The following is a 19,621-nucleotide window of genomic DNA, read 5'->3' on the forward strand; positions in this document are numbered from 1 at the left end:
GTGGGAGACCACCTTAACCGTGGTACTCCTTTTCCCGGCAGTCAAGTGGTAGGTAGGGTAAACATGGGGCGAATTATGAAAGGTCTGAGTACCAGGGTATTTGACGAACCACAACCCAAACCACATAACCTATAGCATATTTTTTGATTTCTCCACTATAAGCCACCAAATGGAATGTATTTCAATTGTACCGATTTTGAATGCATAATTATTTTTGTACTTGGGTTGCTGTTTTACACCCTAAGTAAATAGACTCAAGTGAAGGTACATTTATTCAGTTGTAATATATCAATCCTGAAAAATTCTGGCAAGAACCAATGCATTCAATAAGTGCTGATGTGGGTTGCAAAATATTCTTTTGGTGACCACTGCAACTTATAGCAGAGGAAAAATAGACTTTCTGTCATTCATCTTATTTTTAATGATTTAGGAAGGGCATTTACAACCACTTTATTTCTTTCCAATGATCACATTGTACTAGAGACTTATATATCATTTAATGCATGCATTGTGGCTACCAGTTATCACCAACAGTTCATATAAATATAAGGAATACTAGAGAAGTGCAAACAAGGATATTTAACTACCTACTGTGGATTGTTTTCATTGCGTTCCATTAAGTGCATGGTTGGGTATTAGATTGACATAAGGTGCAAAGGGATGCCAATAAATGCTCACCTTAACTATGTCATGCATTAGAGAGTAACGGAATGTCCAGTCAAGAGTAATCTGCTCATTTTCTAGGACGTCTTGTAAGGAACCCCTTGGGCAGTATTCGGTTAGGAGACACATATGAGGAGGATCCACACAAGCACCAATGAAGCGTACAAGGTGGTCGTGGTGGAGATCCTTCATCTGAAAATTTCCAATAAAATATTTCATAAGTTCAAAGGCATTCTTAAAAAATACTAATTCAGTTAACACAGTAAAGACCACTAAACAGTAAACTTGTTGTGAGTAGTATATAAATTCAGTTCCTGATAACCTAGGGCTTTGCAATGCGAGAACATTCTGCTATTGAAGCTATAAGAATAGTGTTTTTATGGCTCACTTATGAACTTTAATAGGCACAGCCCAGATTTCACAATTTAGTAACAGTGTTTGGTGACTGTTCATACATACATATGTAACCAATAGCTACAGTATGTTTTCACCCAATAAACGCATGTGCATGAGTAATTTCCTGATGATGCAGCAAAATTATCTATTATGATATGATACCCTGATTGTTATGATACCCGGATCATGCTCATTAATATATGTTATGTATGTTAGTTAAACTTAGATATTTTTTAGAACTTAACAAACTGTTTTCTTTTTATTACAGTAAAGGTACTTATATCCAAACGTAGAGACAAAAAATGGCCTAATACCCTTCCCATTCCTGAGACTGAGAAACTAAAATGCCATTGAGGTCATTTTGTCCACTGTCAACATTTCAAACAGCAATGTCTTCCTTATTGTTTTTGTTAAACCTCTTTCCTCAGCAACTTTCCCAACTTTATAAAGATATTCCTTTGTTTCTTTTTACTTAATTTAATTACTTTGATTGATACATACATAGTCGTTCTTCGAATACATGGATAATTTTTTAATAGTTCTACATGGAATGGTTTTGCAATCATTTTAACTGCAGGTGAAACATAAGGATTCAGACTGTTTTCAGGCATATTCACCAAATCAGACACTGAATAACCTTCATTTCTGTGATCTTGAGATAACTCATTGTTAGTTATACAAGTGATTATGGGTGGCAATTTAATAATATAATATTTTTTCCTCAAAATTCTTGTTTTATTGGCAACAATACATGAAATTTAAAAGTGCAAGTCATGAATGGACTTAAAATATCTACAATATCTTGTGCAATATTTTCCATAAGCGCAAACATGATTCATGATTTAAAAGTATTTATATGCTCTTATTACCTAATTATTTCACCCAAATTCTTTTGCGCATATATTTAGCATAATTTTACCTAAGATATACATGATTTCAAAATTAATGTTATTGAAAAAATTATAAATTTTTAGAGAGTTGGAAATATTCTTATAAGGTAAAAATTTTTATAAAGTCTCAAATAATACGAGGCTAAATGTCAACTTTACTTATCTCAATGGACCTCAGGATAAATTGCCACTTGCATCAGACAGCAGCAATTCTAACGCTGTACACATCTTGTAGCCCTATTCACACGCTCTGTCTCCACAATTTGACATGCATGCTGTATGCAGATGCCCATAACATGAAGGAATGCTTTCAGGCAGCACTCAAATACATTAGTTGGAGCCACGTCAATTAAGGGGACAAAAAACTGTATTGTGAAATGGCCACCCATAGTTAGCCATATGACCAAGTTTCAAGGGCCGATACAAGATTTTTTTCTGGGTGGGGGGCCCCAGGGGGGTCACAAGGGTCTAACAGGCAAATGGTCCACTCATATTTGAGATTGAAATTGAAACAACATACAGCAACTATGTAACTGTACAAAATATACTATTTATTTTAATAGAAATTTTATTAATATGAAATTAAATAATAGCGTAGTTTCCTATTGTTTTAAATTGCCTTAATCGAAAGATTAATACTCATGGAGTACGTACTTCATGCTTTTAGATTTACAACTTAAATTACAGCTTAAATGACAACATCTATTTTTTGCGATTTAAAGAAAAGTGAAAATTTCCTAGTGCGCAAAAACGTACGGCTAAGTATGAGTGCTGGGAAAAGCCTGTGTGACGTCTGTTTTTTAAAAATTAAGTAGTAAGTATGTACTTTCATTTGACAGAAGATATTTTTCATTAATAATAGAACTACATACTAAAAATTTCCCTCTCATAAGATGGATAACTGTTAGGAGGTTTGGATAGATATCCATAATCTTGAATTCAGCCATAGTGCCGCTTTCTATCTCAGCCTCATCATAATATTAAAAATTTTCCAATTTTTCATACTAGAATAAAATATCGGTTAGTCTAAGCATAGAAATGGTCTCAGCACATAAATATAAGAAGCTGTTGTTCATGAGCCATCATTGAAGTATTGGACTTCGTGTGACATATTCTTATTGGAAGAGTACTTATGTATATAAAGATCATCCCAGATTTGACAAGCTTTGAGTCTTCATTTCATTCTTAACATATTGCAGATCAATACATGCATGTACATGGATTTTTAATCAATCAAGGAGGATGCACTGAAGCCCATATATTACTAAGTTGAGGGGGTCAGAAGTTTACCTCATTATAACTGAACTTTGTTGTATGAGGACCTGCTCTGGTGAACTTTGAATTGAACTTTGATATTATTTTATAATATCGCACAAGAAAAGAAAAATAATGTCTGAAAGCATTGGGAAAATGAGCAACCATCCAAATAAAATGGGAAAATTGCTATATTTCTCCATTTGAGAGCCTCTTCCCTCTGCCAACCTCTAATGAATTCTTCACTAGAGATGCTAAAATGAATGCACAAATTCATCTATGTTTTACACACATAAGATAGTAAACAGGAAAGGGATTTTGCCATCATCCCATGTTCATGTATGCATGAAATTTTCTGTTTTCCTGAAGAAATTTTCGCCATACTTAAGAATGTGACAGAGTAATTTTCAGAGACCAGCCGCCAATTGGAGAGGTAAGGATATTTCTGTTTGAGAAAATCTCCTGTTGAAATCTTGCTCAAATGCCAACGAGGTATACTCACTTATCATTAATGGGCAGTATGATTCAGTCTTATATTAATATAATTAAATAATATGATGCATGCATTTACACTGACCCAAATTCAAACCAATTATCGTGATTCACAAAAATAGTATCTATGTTGTGGTCCCTCGCTAAAAAAATCTTCCATATAAGATTTGAATCCATTATCCATTGAGTTTAGCCTCGTCCGATGCCAGACTAATCTCAAAAGCCACTTACATTTCCACTTTAGTCTAGGCCTCAAATTAAATACAAGACAAAAAAAATTATATCTTTGCCTTGCCTTTTCTTATTGTTAAATTTTGACATGCTAAAAGAATTCATCAAACATTCACACTTTAATGAAAGAAAGCAATCACATTGATTGCTTCAATAAAGCATTCAAGCCTACTTTTGAAAATGTCTCTTATTTCTCTAGCTGCAATGGAAAAAAATGCTTAGAACTAAACATATACATACATGGGCAAATATTTTTACTTCCTCATCAATTCATACATTTAGGGGATAGTTTTCTGGGATTTCTGCAGCCTTCTTTAGGTATGAAGAGCTGATGCAAGTTTCCATGAATCTAATTTAGCTCAGGTAATTGGCTGGTGGGATCTGGTGCATCATGGTTGGCCAGTTTTCATGAGCAGTCTTTTCCACATTGTCAATGATGAATATTTGTTGTCTCCATGGATTCTCAGATGAGTCTTCCATGACCCCCCTTTTCCTTTCTGATAATTTTTGTGTTTTCTAAGTCTACCTTGTTGAGTAACCATATCCTTAGGGGTCTTTGATAAAGGTAAATACCTTTTCCAGGCAACCCTAAGACATTCCATAACTAGGCATGCCTGGTGAGGTTTTTGGACATCTCATAGATGCTTCTACAATGGGATACTGATGGTTAATGAGTCTTAGTTAGCATTTGCCAAAAAATACCCATACTTCTTGGTTTCCAACTCTCCCTTGCCAAGACTTAAATTTACAAAGAAATGAATATCTTTTTTTGCAGGCATTCATTGCAAAGGGGTTCAGCAGCTTATCAACAGTTATTAGTATTCAGTGGTTACCTATTTGGAATATCCCCCTTAGATCTGCCTTTAGTATGAAAAATTCCAAGAATACCCCTTTCAACATTCAGAATCATTCACTTTGCAAATGACTAACATATATGTTCATACTTTTTTGAGAGCCGTGAATGGGAGTTGGTGAGTCAATGGTGACAAAGCTGTTCCATTCTCAATGCAATAGGGTTTCCACTTCCCCTACTTCAAATGGACTAAAAGAAATCCCTTAATCCTGGACAAAGCAGTGGGACTAGGAATGTGAACTTTAAACAGAGATGATGACTTCACTATTAGATTTCTGGAGATATATGTTCGAAAAACCTAGCCAATTAGAATTCACCACACCTTTGACCTTACCAACTGACAACCAGAGCTACATGCATCAGACAGATGGAAAATACATCAGCACTTCTCATTTGAAGATCAATCAATGTCAATGTTAATGAGGCAGAAATTCACATGTCAACGTGGAGGAAATCCAGAGAAATGAGCTACACCTTGTGCAGTGGAGAAATCTTCATTCATAAATGATAAATATGCCTTAGATAATGAAAAACTTTTTTGTAAGGACATGGTGATACTTTGCTTACCTTTTTTAATTCCAGAAGCACCGGTCTGGAGAGATCAATTCTACTCTTATCTATATTCTTGATAGCAACCTTGCTCCCCTGGGAATAAAAGAGAAAAGTGATGAATCACACATGTCAATCAACCATCGAGTAAAAGGGGGTATACAATATTTTTTTAATCTCCAAGAAATTATACAGAAAAATTATTGATACATACTGCCATCATATTCTGGTAAACCAACCTACGCAGAAATTTCTTTAGATGATCATTTTATGGATTGAAGGAAGTATACTACATAAATTGGCTTAAATATGCAACTAATTTATTAAAACCTAGTCATGTAATACCATTAAATGTGTTAACTTCAAAAGTTTTTGGCTCAAATATTAGGTTCAGATCATTTCCTAATGAAAAAGATATTTGTAGTCCCAATGCTAATGAAGTTAAACTCAACTCTGAAGTGGGAGAACACACCTCATTAATAGTTAGTCTTAGCAGAGACATGAGATACTAGGAAACATGTTTCTCTTACACTTATTGTAAAATTGTTTAGGATAATTAAAAGAAGTATCATCAACCTTTTGAATTCATAATGAGGCTTTCTGGAAACTTCACAATGAAGAAATAACTTACCTTATAAAGAGCAGTGGGGATGAACACTTGACGATTTCCATCCCCTAAACTGACAATGTCTGCATCTGAATACATTGTCTAATGTCAGGTTTTATGAAAAAGAAGGAGAGATGAACAAAGTTATAAACATAATGTATTGATAAGACAAGAAATTGAGAACATATTCTAAAAAAATGAAGTGTTGAATAATTTATCCAGCATTAAAGAGAGCAAAAATGAAAGATTCACTGTGAAAGATGGCTATTCATAGGAATAGAATATTTAATAACACTGAACAAATATTTTTTCAAAACCCAAATGTATTCTAGTTTCTGTTAAAAAAATACCCCATAAGGATGTTTGCATGAGGCAAGATTTTGATGATACAGCAATGTCCCATTTCATGCAGGGTTCCAGGGTTTTGATCGTTTAACCTTTTCCCCACTAAAGACATAAATATGCGTCTGAATGTTTCTTGACCCGGGAGATGAAAGCCGTATATTTTTGTCCGAGATATTCCTATGCAGGAGAATGAATGCCGAATATGTACGTTCCCTTTTATGCCTGTCGCAGGCATGCGATGCCTTTTTTTCGGGATCCTACACTGCGGGGCATAGGCCATACCCTCGAAATCTGGGAACAGGTACTGCGACCCCTCATCTTATATTACCCCTCTTAGCGGTAAGGGACTGCGGTCATACAATTGTTTATCCAGTCATTTTGCGAATTAAATGTTTGTTCCTTTCTCAAAAAATATAAACTAAGACTTGCATTATTTGTCTTTTCAGCAGCGTTTACAATTTTTAAACAAAATTCTATGAAAAATATTAACTTATATCTCGATTTCAGTGCAAACATCAACATGGAAATTGTTGCTGCATTAAATGTGTTAATATTGATGGTAGAGCTTCGTTCAAAATTTGAAAATTCTCAGAATAAAACGAGGAATTCAATTCGAAGTCTGTAATTTTCGTTCAAGCTACAATTATCCATATAGCTAATTCAAATAAACAAAGCATGATTGACCACGAACCAATGGCGCTGGTGGGGTTATATACATCAAAAGGATGGAGCCCAACTACCCTCGGAGTCTGAGATAATATGGAGTCCCCAATAGGAAGGGTCGCAAAAGGTTGGTGCTGATTGTGTGTAAATATCTGCGACACCCTTCTTCACGAATGTTCTGCAAAAATGCTCCGTACGGAAGCAACGGAAGAATCTCTCGGGGCTCAGTACAGCAGTCACCCCCAGGCGAGAACTTAACCGTCTCGAAAGGGTTAAAACTGAATTGAAAGAAATGCTTCCATTGGTTGAACAAAAAGGAATATCTGCCAATGTTATGAAATATGCAGTGGAAAGAACTTGGCCAGATTTTAGTGAATGCCCACATTTTGACGTTAAATTAAGGTCAACATTTCCCTTCCTCCGCCAGAGACTTCATCATAAATTTGCTGCTACGTCACCCAATATATGTGTAAATTTTTTTACTTCAGAAACCCATATAAGGTCTCCAGCAAAAGTGAAATGATATGTCAACTCTTTTGATGCTACAAAATGGGTATTTTTGGATAACAAGGAGAATTTGCCTTTTTTCACTGGTATTGAAAATCGGTTTTCTATTTGATAGCATGTTATTCTTAGGCCTGATTCAGATGAAAAAAAAAAAATATGCAACTGTATGTAATAGTATGAACTGGCTTCAACTTTTCACCGTACCAGTTGGGGATAGAATGACTTTCTTGGTTGTTCCAATAGTAAATTGTGGTGGCCAACCAAAGGATAGTACATTAGATAACCCATATTAGATGCCTTTGAAAAGTTTAAACTGACTCTAGTGCCAAAGCTCTCCCATCTATTTTTCCTACACCTACTTTTTTCTTATTACCTAGCACATTCTCTTGCACTTGGCCTAAGTCAAATGATTCACTTGTATCCCCTGACTTGTATGGTGAAAAGGACAATGCAATATGTTTGAATTTCCCTCATCCAAATTTGACCCAAGGATAACATACCTTCAGAAAGGAAACCAATTATGTACCCATGTTGCTGGCTAGGGGCCTGTTTACATTGTACATTAACCCATACAAGTCAATGTCTATATGCATGAATATGTGAATGAACATGAAAATGCACTGTGTAACCACCCAACTTGTATGAATGCATGCACAGAAAATAGAACATGATCTAATTTGGTTCACGCATTCGTCCATGTTCCGTTCTGGTCCACCAAAATCATTCATGCAGTCAGATATAAACTCATATGTGCTAATGTATCATTATAAACAGGACTTAATAACACCAGCAATATCTTTGTTGGCATACATTTCTCCTCCATAGTACATGATGAAGGAAAGCATGATTATTTGACTCATGCATGAGTACGGAAGAATTGACATAATCTTGGGGGCTCAGAAAACTTACAACTGACAAGAAATCACACTTGATCAGAGGACAAATACAGGAATACAAAATCTCTTTCCTAATGAACTTAAACAGAAGACCACCCAAAAAGATTTAATCCTCATAGTGCCACCGATATTTGGTTGCACTAGCAAAAAGGGCCAACATTGAAAAAATCTGAGCTTTTCCCGGTGAATAGCATGGATGATAGCTTCTCAGGTTTCCAACCAGGTCAGAGTTGGAAACCTGAGAAGCTTTCATCGAGTGCCAACATAAATTTAATAATTTTGTAGCACTTTGTGAACAATCACAAGATGAAGTTTCTTCCATAGGTATCAGTGTAATGTATTTTTTTTTAAATTTCAATGCAATAATTTGTTGGTTATGATATTCTAATATGCTATATGAAGGATAAAAGAAAATGTATCAACTTACTATGATTTTAAATCCAGTCAATGCATGGGCAAATAAATCCGACCCATGGAACAAGAGCCGATATATCGGGCCATCGCACTAAGAGGGTTAATAATGAAAATTCCTAGCCTCAGCCAGGATGGGAGGACATTTTGAAACTTACCACTTGGCTCCCACGCTTGGCCAAGCTGTGAATACTTCCACGAGGGCCACTCGCTCCTCTCCCCCGAGGTTGGACTAGAATTATTTCATTACTCATAACCTTCCATGTCATGGATGCTATCTCCGCCTCCAGCTTGTAATGCCTGAAAATCAGAAGATAAGACCATGAAAATAAACAATCCACATCCTCATTTCAATAGAGAACTCATTTTTTAATAGTGAGTTTAATATATAGAATCATTTATTCAACTGAAACTTTGTATAGAGATGATGATTTGCCTTTATAAAATATTTGGATAACTACTATAAATATGGAAGAAGACACGCTTGCACTTTGATTGTTGGCCACACATCAAAGGCTTCAAATCACAAAATACTAATTAATAATAGGGTCTCATACACTTATCCTTTTTGGAATTTCTGGCTCACAATTTGCCATGAACACGCAATGATCCAAAAGCAATCATGAAATGATATGCAGTATTTTGCATTAGCATAACTTAAGGCATAACACAAACAAGTCAGTTTTACGGTTAATATCTTAAGGTGATCAAAGCACAACTTAAAGAAAAACTCTTCTTGTGCCTTCGCAGTAAATCATATTGAAATGGATATATGAAAAATATCTATTTACTACAAACCATGATGCATGATACATAAACTCATAATCGATTTTTCAATCTTTAGAATCCTCCATGATAAAATATAGTCAGCAAATGGTAATTTCCACACTTAAACACTTCCGTAACTGTGCCTAGAAAACTTAGGCGAACAAGTGTGTGGGGTATCTCAGGTACTAGTCCTTTCATAATTAATAAATTATGCGTTGTATTTTAGTCTTTCTTGTAATTCATCACCATTGCTCTTTTTTTTAATGATATAATATATGGTTTTGAATAATTTATAAATACATTATAGGCTACATTTAGATTTTTACATTGATTTTGTGCAAAATGGCAAGAATCTTTGATATTTTGCTATTGTAACTGTACATCGACTAACATACAATGAAATAACAAGTACAAAAAGTGCCATCGTGTAGACGTTATTTAAGTTATAAAAAAATAAAATTTATTGTATTCAACTTTTATCTCTGCACTCATTAACCAAATCGTCTTCAGATGATTACAGAATGTATGCCAGATTTTTTTGAGCCAAATAAGTAATGACAGGGTGAGGAATTAATGGCTTGGGGAGCAATTAGTTTGAGTGATTGATGTGAAGGGTGGAGGGGATGAGGGCTGATTATTCTGGAGGGTGTGGTCCAGCATACATAGGAATGTATTGAAGAGATGGGAAGCCTAAATGAGCTGCAACCGTTATACACTAGAAATTTTTAAAGGAACAGGTCATTCAGAAAAAGAGCCTGTATCCAGGGGCATAGCCAGGAATTTTGTTGGGGTGAGGGGGGGTCCAAAACCAGGGGGGAAAATTTTTGAAAAACGGGTACTAAGTATTGGGTTTTAAACTAATTTTAACACTTTTCATAATCGAAAAACCTTCACTTGTTAAAGAAATATTTTGTAAATTCGTGATTTTTCAATATATACCTATTTTGTTTTCTTTTTTGAGGAAAAATTTTAGAATTTTTATATTTTGGGGGGTTTCCGGAACTTCTGGACCCCCCTCCCCCGGCTACGCCACTGCCTGTACAACAAAAAAGGTTGTAGTTTTCTATTCAAGCGCACAATTTACAATAAATTTTGGTTGGAGAGAATTTCAATGGCCCTTATCAAGATTTTTTTTTTAAATTCCACAAGAAATCTATCGGACGAAATTCATCATTTAAGAATAAAAATCTACTGAAGTCTGTAAGAATCAAAAGCTGCGCCCATAGGCGGATTAAGGGGGGGAACGTGTCCCCTCACCCCCCCACCCCCCAGACGCTTAAAAAATAGACAATATTTTTAATAGGGTGGTTTCCTATTATTTTTTTATTGCCTAAATCGAAAGATTATTACTCCTGGAGTACGTATTTCACGCTTTTAGATTTTTAAATGACGATATCTATTTTTCGCGATTAAATGAAAAGTGAAAATTTTCAAGCGCGCGGAAACGCGACGCGTAAGTAGGAATGATGGGAAAAAGTCCGTGCGACGCATTTCTGGTTCCCCCTTCCGCCTTGTGAGGTGACCTTGATCGAGGCTCTGAGCGCTGATAGGACGCAGCTAGCGGGTTGCTGAGTACCTTGCTGGCTGGTAGCGCTTGGCTTAAAAAAGGTTTATTAATACCTTATCAAACGAAGAAAACTTTCCGACCTTAGCCAGTTTTAATAGGTGATTATTAAGACATGTTTCCCTGAGCTCTGTGCCTCATGCATGCATTGGTAACCGCAGACGATGTATAACTACTATCCTCTCGTGTAGAAACTAGGTCCCTGTGACGTCACGTGGAGTGGCATCGCATGGGCGCCAATCTGGCCTTTTTCAAATGAGGATAAAACTTGACCCTTGCCATTCGTCTAAACCGGTATTTCAAAAACCAAATAATTTGTGTATTATGAATACACTAATGATGGATAACGAATCGCAATCAATGCCTTTCGTTTTCTTTGATGAAGGAAACTACCCTATTTGGTTATCATTACGTTCGTTTTATTTTGCGTATTATGGAGCCTCAATCATTTAATTTACTATTAATAACTTTCATATCAAAATAAAGATAGTATTTTCTACAGTAATTTTTTTATTTTGTTTATGATCTCAAACATGAGGAGACCTGTCAGACCCTTGTGCCCCCTCCCCCCAGAAAAAATCCTGGATCCGCCCCTGGCTACGCCAATAATCTATTTGATATAAGAGGGGTATTGATTGCTTCACGGGAAGATTTTTTTTCTACCAGAAGAGAATTTTAGATTAGTTAGGCAAATTCCTGAATGTTTTCATAGGAAGCGAAAGGATATACATTCTTTCCCGATTCATTGGGGATTCAGCGTAGCGCCTTCGCAAAGAGCGATAAGAAATCTATCCACGTTAAAAACTTCACCACTTCAATTTAAGAGAATTCGATTACCTCATTTTTTATGGCGTAGCGGAGAAAAATTGTTCGTGAGACGTTAATTTTCCCTTTGACACCAACTAACAAAAATTCTTGGGCGCCAAAAAAAAAACAAAAAACCAATTCACTCGACCAAAATTCATTTCATTAAGGATCCAATCCATTTCTCTAGGGTTATAAATTCAGACCAAGAATCGCTTTAGCTCCCAAGTTTTATAGGAGTGTCCGAAAGGATTGCTCAATCCATTGAAATATTCAAGATTTATTGCATTATCGATCTTTTTGCTCGGAAATCTGGTATAACGGGTTAGTGCAGCATCGGGTCCCAAAGATTTGTCTCAATCTTCAAATACTGCCGCAGCAGCGGCTAAAATTATCATTGGGAGAGCCATCTCTGACAATTAACATTATGGTTATTTAAGCCAATTGTATTTTTCGGAATAATTTGGGGCAAGATACGCACCTCATCTCTTCATCAGGTTGAGATAATCAATTGATTGCACTGCATTCCTTTGCGTAGACACTATTTCACAAACAAAGTCGTAGTATGAAATATTGCCCGTTGCATAAATTTAATTTCACTTTGATGGTTTATCGTTGATTTAAATCAAGCATTACAATTAGCCAAAATAGTAAATATAATTTCGGGTCAGTTTATGTAAAAAAATGTTCATACAAGCTTATAGATAATTCAATATGATTTTTTGTCGTCTCCCGTGCTCCCGATTTCTTCTCAGTCTTTTTTTTTAGATATTGCGCCTAAATATCGATTTACCTAATACTTATTCTGAAAGGGGGATTGAAAGTTGTTTTCTAATTTTTCCTTATCAACATTTAATTTTCGAAAGCGGTAAGCAAGATTCCATTTTATTCTTTTTTTACGCTCTTCATGTGGTCGGGCATCGCACATTTGAAATTATATTCTTAAACTAAAAAGTAACTATCTATATATATTACAGCTTTTCCGCGGAATTTTCTCGAAAATAATGTGTTAGAATCTTGCACCAACTAATTTATTGGCGATCAATTTCTGAGAATGAAAAATAACATAGTATTGTCAAACGCGAAGCGATTTCCATTGCCTTTCCACGCTTCACCACCTCATCCAAATCCCACTCTGTGGAATAAATGAGGGCACAGAGCGAAGTAATACATTATGCTGAATAAGCAAGGTAAGGGATAGAAGAAAAATCGCCCCAGAGGCAAAAGAACTCCAGACTTGGACGTGGGGAGCCCCTGTTCATTATAGTGGCAATTCATCTTGCGAGAAATTTCGGTTGTTTAGGTGAATAAAAATCATTTCGCCATATTATGCCCGAGTCCATTTATCACGAGATAAAAGAGGAAAAGTTAATTATGAAGGAGGGAAGCATAAGAATAGGCAATAAGGCCGCAAACATTACAAACTTTTTTGAAATACATTGTAAAAAAGGGGTGAAAAGAGAAAGGGGAAGTAATGCAGGGGCGAGAACGCGTAGGAGGTTTGTTTGATGGGGTGGTGAAGTCGCAGGATGAGCCCGAAAAAGTAATGGTACACAAATAAAGGGATGACGGGTAAAAAAAGGCTGGGTGTAGTGAGGACGCCAATTTGGCCAACGGGGCCCTTAAAATTTCCCGTGAAGCCATGTTGCGCGGAGTGAGAAAATCACTAACTTCGAGGGCGATGAAATCAGATCTTCTGCTTGAAGAGAGAAGAATCAATGCTGCTGAGTCTTCATAACAAGGCAGTGCGTTGGCAGCGAGGAAGTTCAAAAGGCTGAGACCAAACAATAATAAAGATCTACATCTACATACTACCCCGCAAGCCGCCTAAAAAGGCGTGTGGCAGGGGGTGTTAGGACACCATCCATTTACATATAAAAATCAGATGCTTAAACAAAATTACGACTAGCGTTTATTGAAGCCCTTTATGGTTCGGGGGAAAAACGTATTGCCATATCTATCCTCTCGTTAAAATATCTTTCTTCATTTATCGCTTCTGTGGGACCTGGAAATGTAGCAGAGCTCTAGTATTATATTCTCCGTGTCGCTCTTAAAAGTATGTAATTTTATTGCTCTAAGCCTAGCGCGTAGCCTCCGAGTCTCTAGCGGCTCCCAGACTAATTAGCTTAAAATCTGGGTAATCATATCTGTACGCCCGTAGCAGTTCTTGACGAATCGCGCTGCTTTCCTTTGTATTTCAATCAAATCTAGGATTAAGTCTTAAAGATGGTTTACAGCAGGGGAGCACAGATGATCAAAAATTTTACAGATGGGGAAAGTGGGGCCACATTTTCTATCAGTGTCGGCCGCCAAAAGGAGACTAAAAATCGCAGGAGAAAAAGAAAAAGGATTCCTAGGCTCTCTGTTTAATGTCTCTATGGTCGTCCTTTTTTCTACGTTCATGGCCCTTGAGACTGTCCTTACAGATCAAATACACAGACGGGGGTGCTACTCTAAACTCCATCACGATCAATCAATCACAATCAAAACAAATCACGAATAACTGTGGTACCACATGGCAAACTAAGTTTTTAGAAAAACCCACGTCTTGAGATCAAGATTAAGCCGGAGTTTCAGTTACCTTCCCTACGACCTCTTCAAGCCTAATAAATATAAACTTTGCGTATAAATTTAAACCCTCATCACATGCTGGAGGAGGAAAGATAGGTTGTTGGTTTTAATTTCAGGAGAACAAAGCTCTTTTTCTATTCACTTGGCTCTGCTATGAGCTTCATAGAGCATTGACTATCGGCAAGTCAAGTTTAAGCAGTCGGTAGCGAGGAATTTTTTGGCAAACCCAAATTAAATTTGGTTTCCATATCCGAGACTGGCGCGTAAAGAAAAATGGTGACTTGTTAACACGACTCCTACAAAATTTTACATCCACTAAAAGAATGCAAACTAAACGTAAGCCCCTTAAATTTTGAAAGCAGTTTAACAACAACAACAAAAACTTTAAGTAGTTAAATTTGAGCGTGGCGCTGAGCAAGTAGCACAAATTGAGTGAGCGAGGCTCTCCATTATACCACCGAGAAATATTCTGAGCAGTCACACAAAATATTCGAGGCCACCTTCATTCATTCACACGACGCCTTAAGCGCAAACATACAAATAAATTCACAGGTAAGGAAAGAAATGGATAAGAAGATATAATAGTAATATGCATATTTGAATAATTGTATTTATATGTATAAAATAAATTCATGTAAATAAGTTATATGAATATAAATTTATATTTATATAACTTATTACGACTTCAACAAAATTTACATCCACGAAAGAGAAGGAAACTTAGCGCCAGACCCTCAAATTTTGACGGCAGTTTAACAGCAAAAAAATCTATGAGTACTTAAATTTGAGCATGACGCTGAGCACTAATTGAGTAGGGAGGTTCTCGACTATCCTAGCGAGAAATTTTCTGAGGACTCACACAAAATGTTCGAGGCCACCCAAAAACGCATCAATTCTCCTCAACCGCTCGTTTTTGTCTTCTCTCACCACAAATTACTCTCTTTAAACTAGTGCCATTACCTTGAAATTTCCAAGTGTATGCAGTTTAGAGTAAAACTCTGCCAACATTTGCTTGCACATAATACATAAAAAAGTTGAGAATACAAGGAGGTGAAAATTGAAAATTTGAGATGAGGCAAATGCTGATAAGGGTCTACACCACATACTTTTCTGTATAAATATAAATTTAATTTTATATAAATACATTTATTCCCAGTCAGGCCGCCGTTTTATTCCCTGATTTATGGCTTTTTCCATCCATCACAGTATCGTTATCCTAGTCGTTTTCCTACTATGTGTTACTATTCCTTTCTTTCCTTTCCCATAAATTTAATTGTATATTTATATATATATATATATATGTGTATAGAATAAATTCATATGAATATAAATTTATACAAAAATACATACTTCAAAAATTTATAGCGTTACTTTAGGATGAATAATTCATTGCGAAAGAAAAGAGTTCGAGTGGGAGTAAAACATCCTATTAGGACGCTGCTCAAAAAAGTCTCAGGATTGGGAAGGGAACGCAAAATGGGAGGTAATTCAAATCAATCAGAGTTGCAGAGGGAGCAATCTCGATCAAAAAAAAAAAAAAAAAGCGGGCCCCATCTTATAAAAAAAGGAAGAAAACGGCTTCATTAGGGCGAAATGGATGTAATTGGGTAACCGTCCCCCTGCCTCCCTCTTATTCCGTCAATGGTAATTTACTCCCTTGTTAGTTTTCAATCCACGCGCGTTTTGTCACCGCTCCCCCTCACCATTTCTCCCCTATCCCAAGAAGACGTATACTTATCGTATTTCCAATTTTTGGAGCTCTCGGAAACAACTCACGCGGAAGGGAGCCGTCCCATTTGAGAAAAGGAGAAGGAATCGAAGTTGAGGAATTATTCCGAATCGTGAAAACCCTAATACGTGGTCCTCGTTGTTAGGTGATCGAAGATTATAAGAACCAAGTTGAGAAATGATCCCAAATGGCGAAAATCCAAATACATGGTTCTCGTTATTAGATGATTAGAGATTATTATAAGATCGAAGTTGAGAAATGATTCCTAATCTTGAAAATCCAAATACGTGGCTATCGTTATCAGATGATTAGAGATTATTATAAGATCGAAGTTGAGAAATAATTCCTAATCGCAAAAATCCGAATACATGTCTAGTATCTTAAAGCGATGAACTTCAGTTTTTTTTTATTTTTAGACATGAAAAGTAACGAGTTTATTTTTTCAACGTCTTTACCTCGTGAAAATCCTAGTTTTCCTCCCTCTTTTCGCTTAACGTGTACCTTTTATAAAATGGAATTGACAAATGAATCATTTTGCCCCCGGCTAGTTATTATCACTCACTCTAGATCCACTCTGCCAGCATGTAAGGGGAAGGAGGAATGATCCACGGGACTAACGGTAATACGATATTTTTTTATTTTTTTATTTATTAAATTATTCAAACACAGCCATAATGACCTTTACATTGAATACAAAACATAAAATCTGCAGCTTTAACAAATATAAACTATAAAAAAACTATAAAAAGGTTATATTAAAAAAAAAAGGGATTCAGTAGATGGCTTTTCGAAGTTGCCTCTTGAATAATCTTATGGGCATTGAAAGATCCAGGGAAGGGTGAGTACTCGAAATGGAATTGAAGGAGGTAGGGAGTCTGTAAAAAAGTGATCTCTGGGAGAGAGAAAGACGGAATTTAGGTTGGTGTAGTAGGTGGTTATTACGGACGGAGCGGGTGGGAATGTGGAGTGAAAAGAAAGGCAGCATATCTGAGGATCGGAACTTGCCATTTAAGGCATTGTAAATGAAGGACATATCGTGGAAATTCCTTCGGGAGGATAGTGGGACCAATGATAGGGGAGACATTACTTCAGAGCGAGAAGAATTACGGAGGTGAGGTACACGGTGTCGGACTATTGAAATAAAGAAATTAACTGGGCGTTCAAGAATTTTAAGGTTGGAGGGGCTGGCAGTGGAGTAAATAACGGAGCAGTACTCGAGGATTGGGAGAAAGCAACCGGTGAAAATAGCTCTCATGGCGATTGGATCGGTAACAGAAGTGAGTCGATAAAGAACACCCACGACTGACATGGCCTTGGTTTTCATTTTATTTAGGTGCGGAAGAAAAGTTAGTTTGGGGTCGAAAGTAACAGGTCATTGATGGTGGACTCTATCGGAACAATTTCATTAAAAATAGTATATTTATGAGGATTGAGGGTGCGTTTTAAAGAAAAGGGTATGTATTTTGATTTGCTTGTATTAATTTTGAGTTGCCACTGAAGGCACCAGGCCTCTAGGAGTAGTGTCGCGCGAATCAAGAGACGCGCGGCGCGCCTGGCGGCAGAAAGGCGAGGGGCGTGCGGTGGGCACCTTTGAGGCAGTTTTTGGGCACGAAGGTATCGAGATACGACAAAACGGCTGAAAGTTTTGCCCTAAATACTCTAAACTATCATGACTTACGAAAAAGTTTTATCCGGGTCGAAAAACTCAACATTCAAAATAACTGTATGTAGCCCCTATTAGCGCCTTAAGGCGCCTAGGCACGGCTATCCGACGTTGCACTAACCTGGAAGTTCTTCATAATTTTTTCTCTCACCATTTCGCACATTTTGAGACCATGAATTTTCAAATCGGGCCATTTTGAAAAAATGAACGATGGCCTAATGTACCATACTTCCCTCTGTCATTTATAATCACTCGCCCTAAAAATTTGGCCAATGGAAAGCATTTTCTCTGTTTCTTCCTGTTCTATACATTTTTCTGATAAGAGAAATTACATGATATAATAAATATTTTATACATTAAAATTATAATTTCCTCTCTCCGACAAATATATCTGATTAGTAATATTTATATCTCGTAGTCGTTAATCATGCTTCCTTCATGTTTTTGTGCATGATGAATATACTCATTCAATTTCATTTTCTTATTGAACACTTCACATCTCAAAATAAACGGCGCTGAAATAATATTCTAGTGAAAGCTTTGAAGAATGGGTTCGATAAAATTTAAGAAATTGGTAATCATTAAAGAAAAATCGTTTTTATCATGAACTTAGAAACGATTTTGTTTGATAAAAATGTAATGTTTAGTGAAATAGTTCCTAATTTCATTCAAACCTATGACTTCACACTCGCTTTAAATAAGGGATCAGAGGTAAAATATCTGTTTAAAAATATTTGGGAAAAAGGTAGAGGAGAGTAACATTAAGAAGTTCTTCAGAATTATCTCTAGATTCTAGCAAAAAATACCAAATGTTCGGTTTCGTGGGTATCCAAAAACTATCACAGAGTTTGCAAGTTAATGATGTTATTTGCCATTGCCATCACATGAAACCAAAACCCTATGAGACGACTAGTGGCAGCAGTCATGTTCTTTTTTAAAAGGTGGACAGCACGTGAACACAAATAGAACGAGTATTCCAGGAATATGTGAATCGAATAGAAACACGTGGTGACGTAATTCCCAACTTTACTTCAATGGCGTATCCGTGGAGAGCTGGAAAATAATAAAGATGAATATAATATTATACTTTATCAGCAAGAAAATTATCTACGAATAATTTTTATTATCACCTCACTGTAGTTAATAAAATATAAACGTTTATTAATACATATATAGAACAAAACCTAATTTATCATAGTGAAACGGACAGATTTCTTGGGGATGACACATTGCCAAATTCAGAATATGTTCTTTATGGCAATATTTTGGAAATTGGGAACGTCACATATGGAAGAATAAAAAGCTTTCCCTAAGTAATTCATTATTTTTGAGAAATAAAAATGGCTTAGGAGGATATATTTAATTTCATGGGAGTTCTGATGAATGGGAGTCTTCTTCATCTTGGTTATACAGGGTTATTATAAGAAATGTGAGAGAAAAATATAGAAAATTTATGAGGATCATTTCCAAACGGCAATATATTAAAAATAACCTTCTGAAACCTTTGAAAAAGCTTTATGATGGTTGCCTAGGATAAATCATAAAGTAATCACAAGCTGATAACTAGCATCAACAAGTAGGTATCTGGAACACTAAAAATTATAGCTTCGTAGAAATTGAATTTTTTCATTATTAAAAATTATATGTAGGAACTTTCATTTTGTCAGGAATATCCATACATTTTCTTCAAAATCTATCGCATGAAGCGCCAAAATTTCCTCTCTCCCTTCAAAAGTGCTGCATCACGCATTACTTTTCCACCACC

The 19,621-nt window shown here is 36.1% G+C and overlaps 1 protein-coding gene across 1 annotated transcript in view; it reads right to left on the bottom strand.

Moving 5' to 3' along the window:
- LOC124163312 (atrial natriuretic peptide receptor 1-like) overlaps window positions 1-19,621 on the bottom strand; it is an 897,209-nt gene that overhangs the window by 256,793 nt on the left and 620,795 nt on the right. Inside the window, exons 12-15 of the mRNA XM_046540130.1 lie at window positions 8,916-9,057; window positions 5,960-6,037; window positions 5,347-5,424; window positions 679-855 (exon numbers count right to left, since the gene is read on the bottom strand). Of these exons, the coding sequence (XP_046396086.1) occupies window positions 679-855; window positions 5,347-5,424; window positions 5,960-6,037; window positions 8,916-9,057 (475 nt within the window). The remainder of the gene's footprint in view (window positions 1-678; window positions 856-5,346; window positions 5,425-5,959; window positions 6,038-8,915; window positions 9,058-19,621) is intronic.

Source organism: Ischnura elegans, chromosome 8 (genome assembly GCF_921293095.1).
Source record: "Ischnura elegans chromosome 8, ioIscEleg1.1, whole genome shotgun sequence".
Lineage (NCBI taxonomy): Eukaryota > Metazoa > Arthropoda > Insecta > Odonata > Coenagrionidae > Ischnura > Ischnura elegans.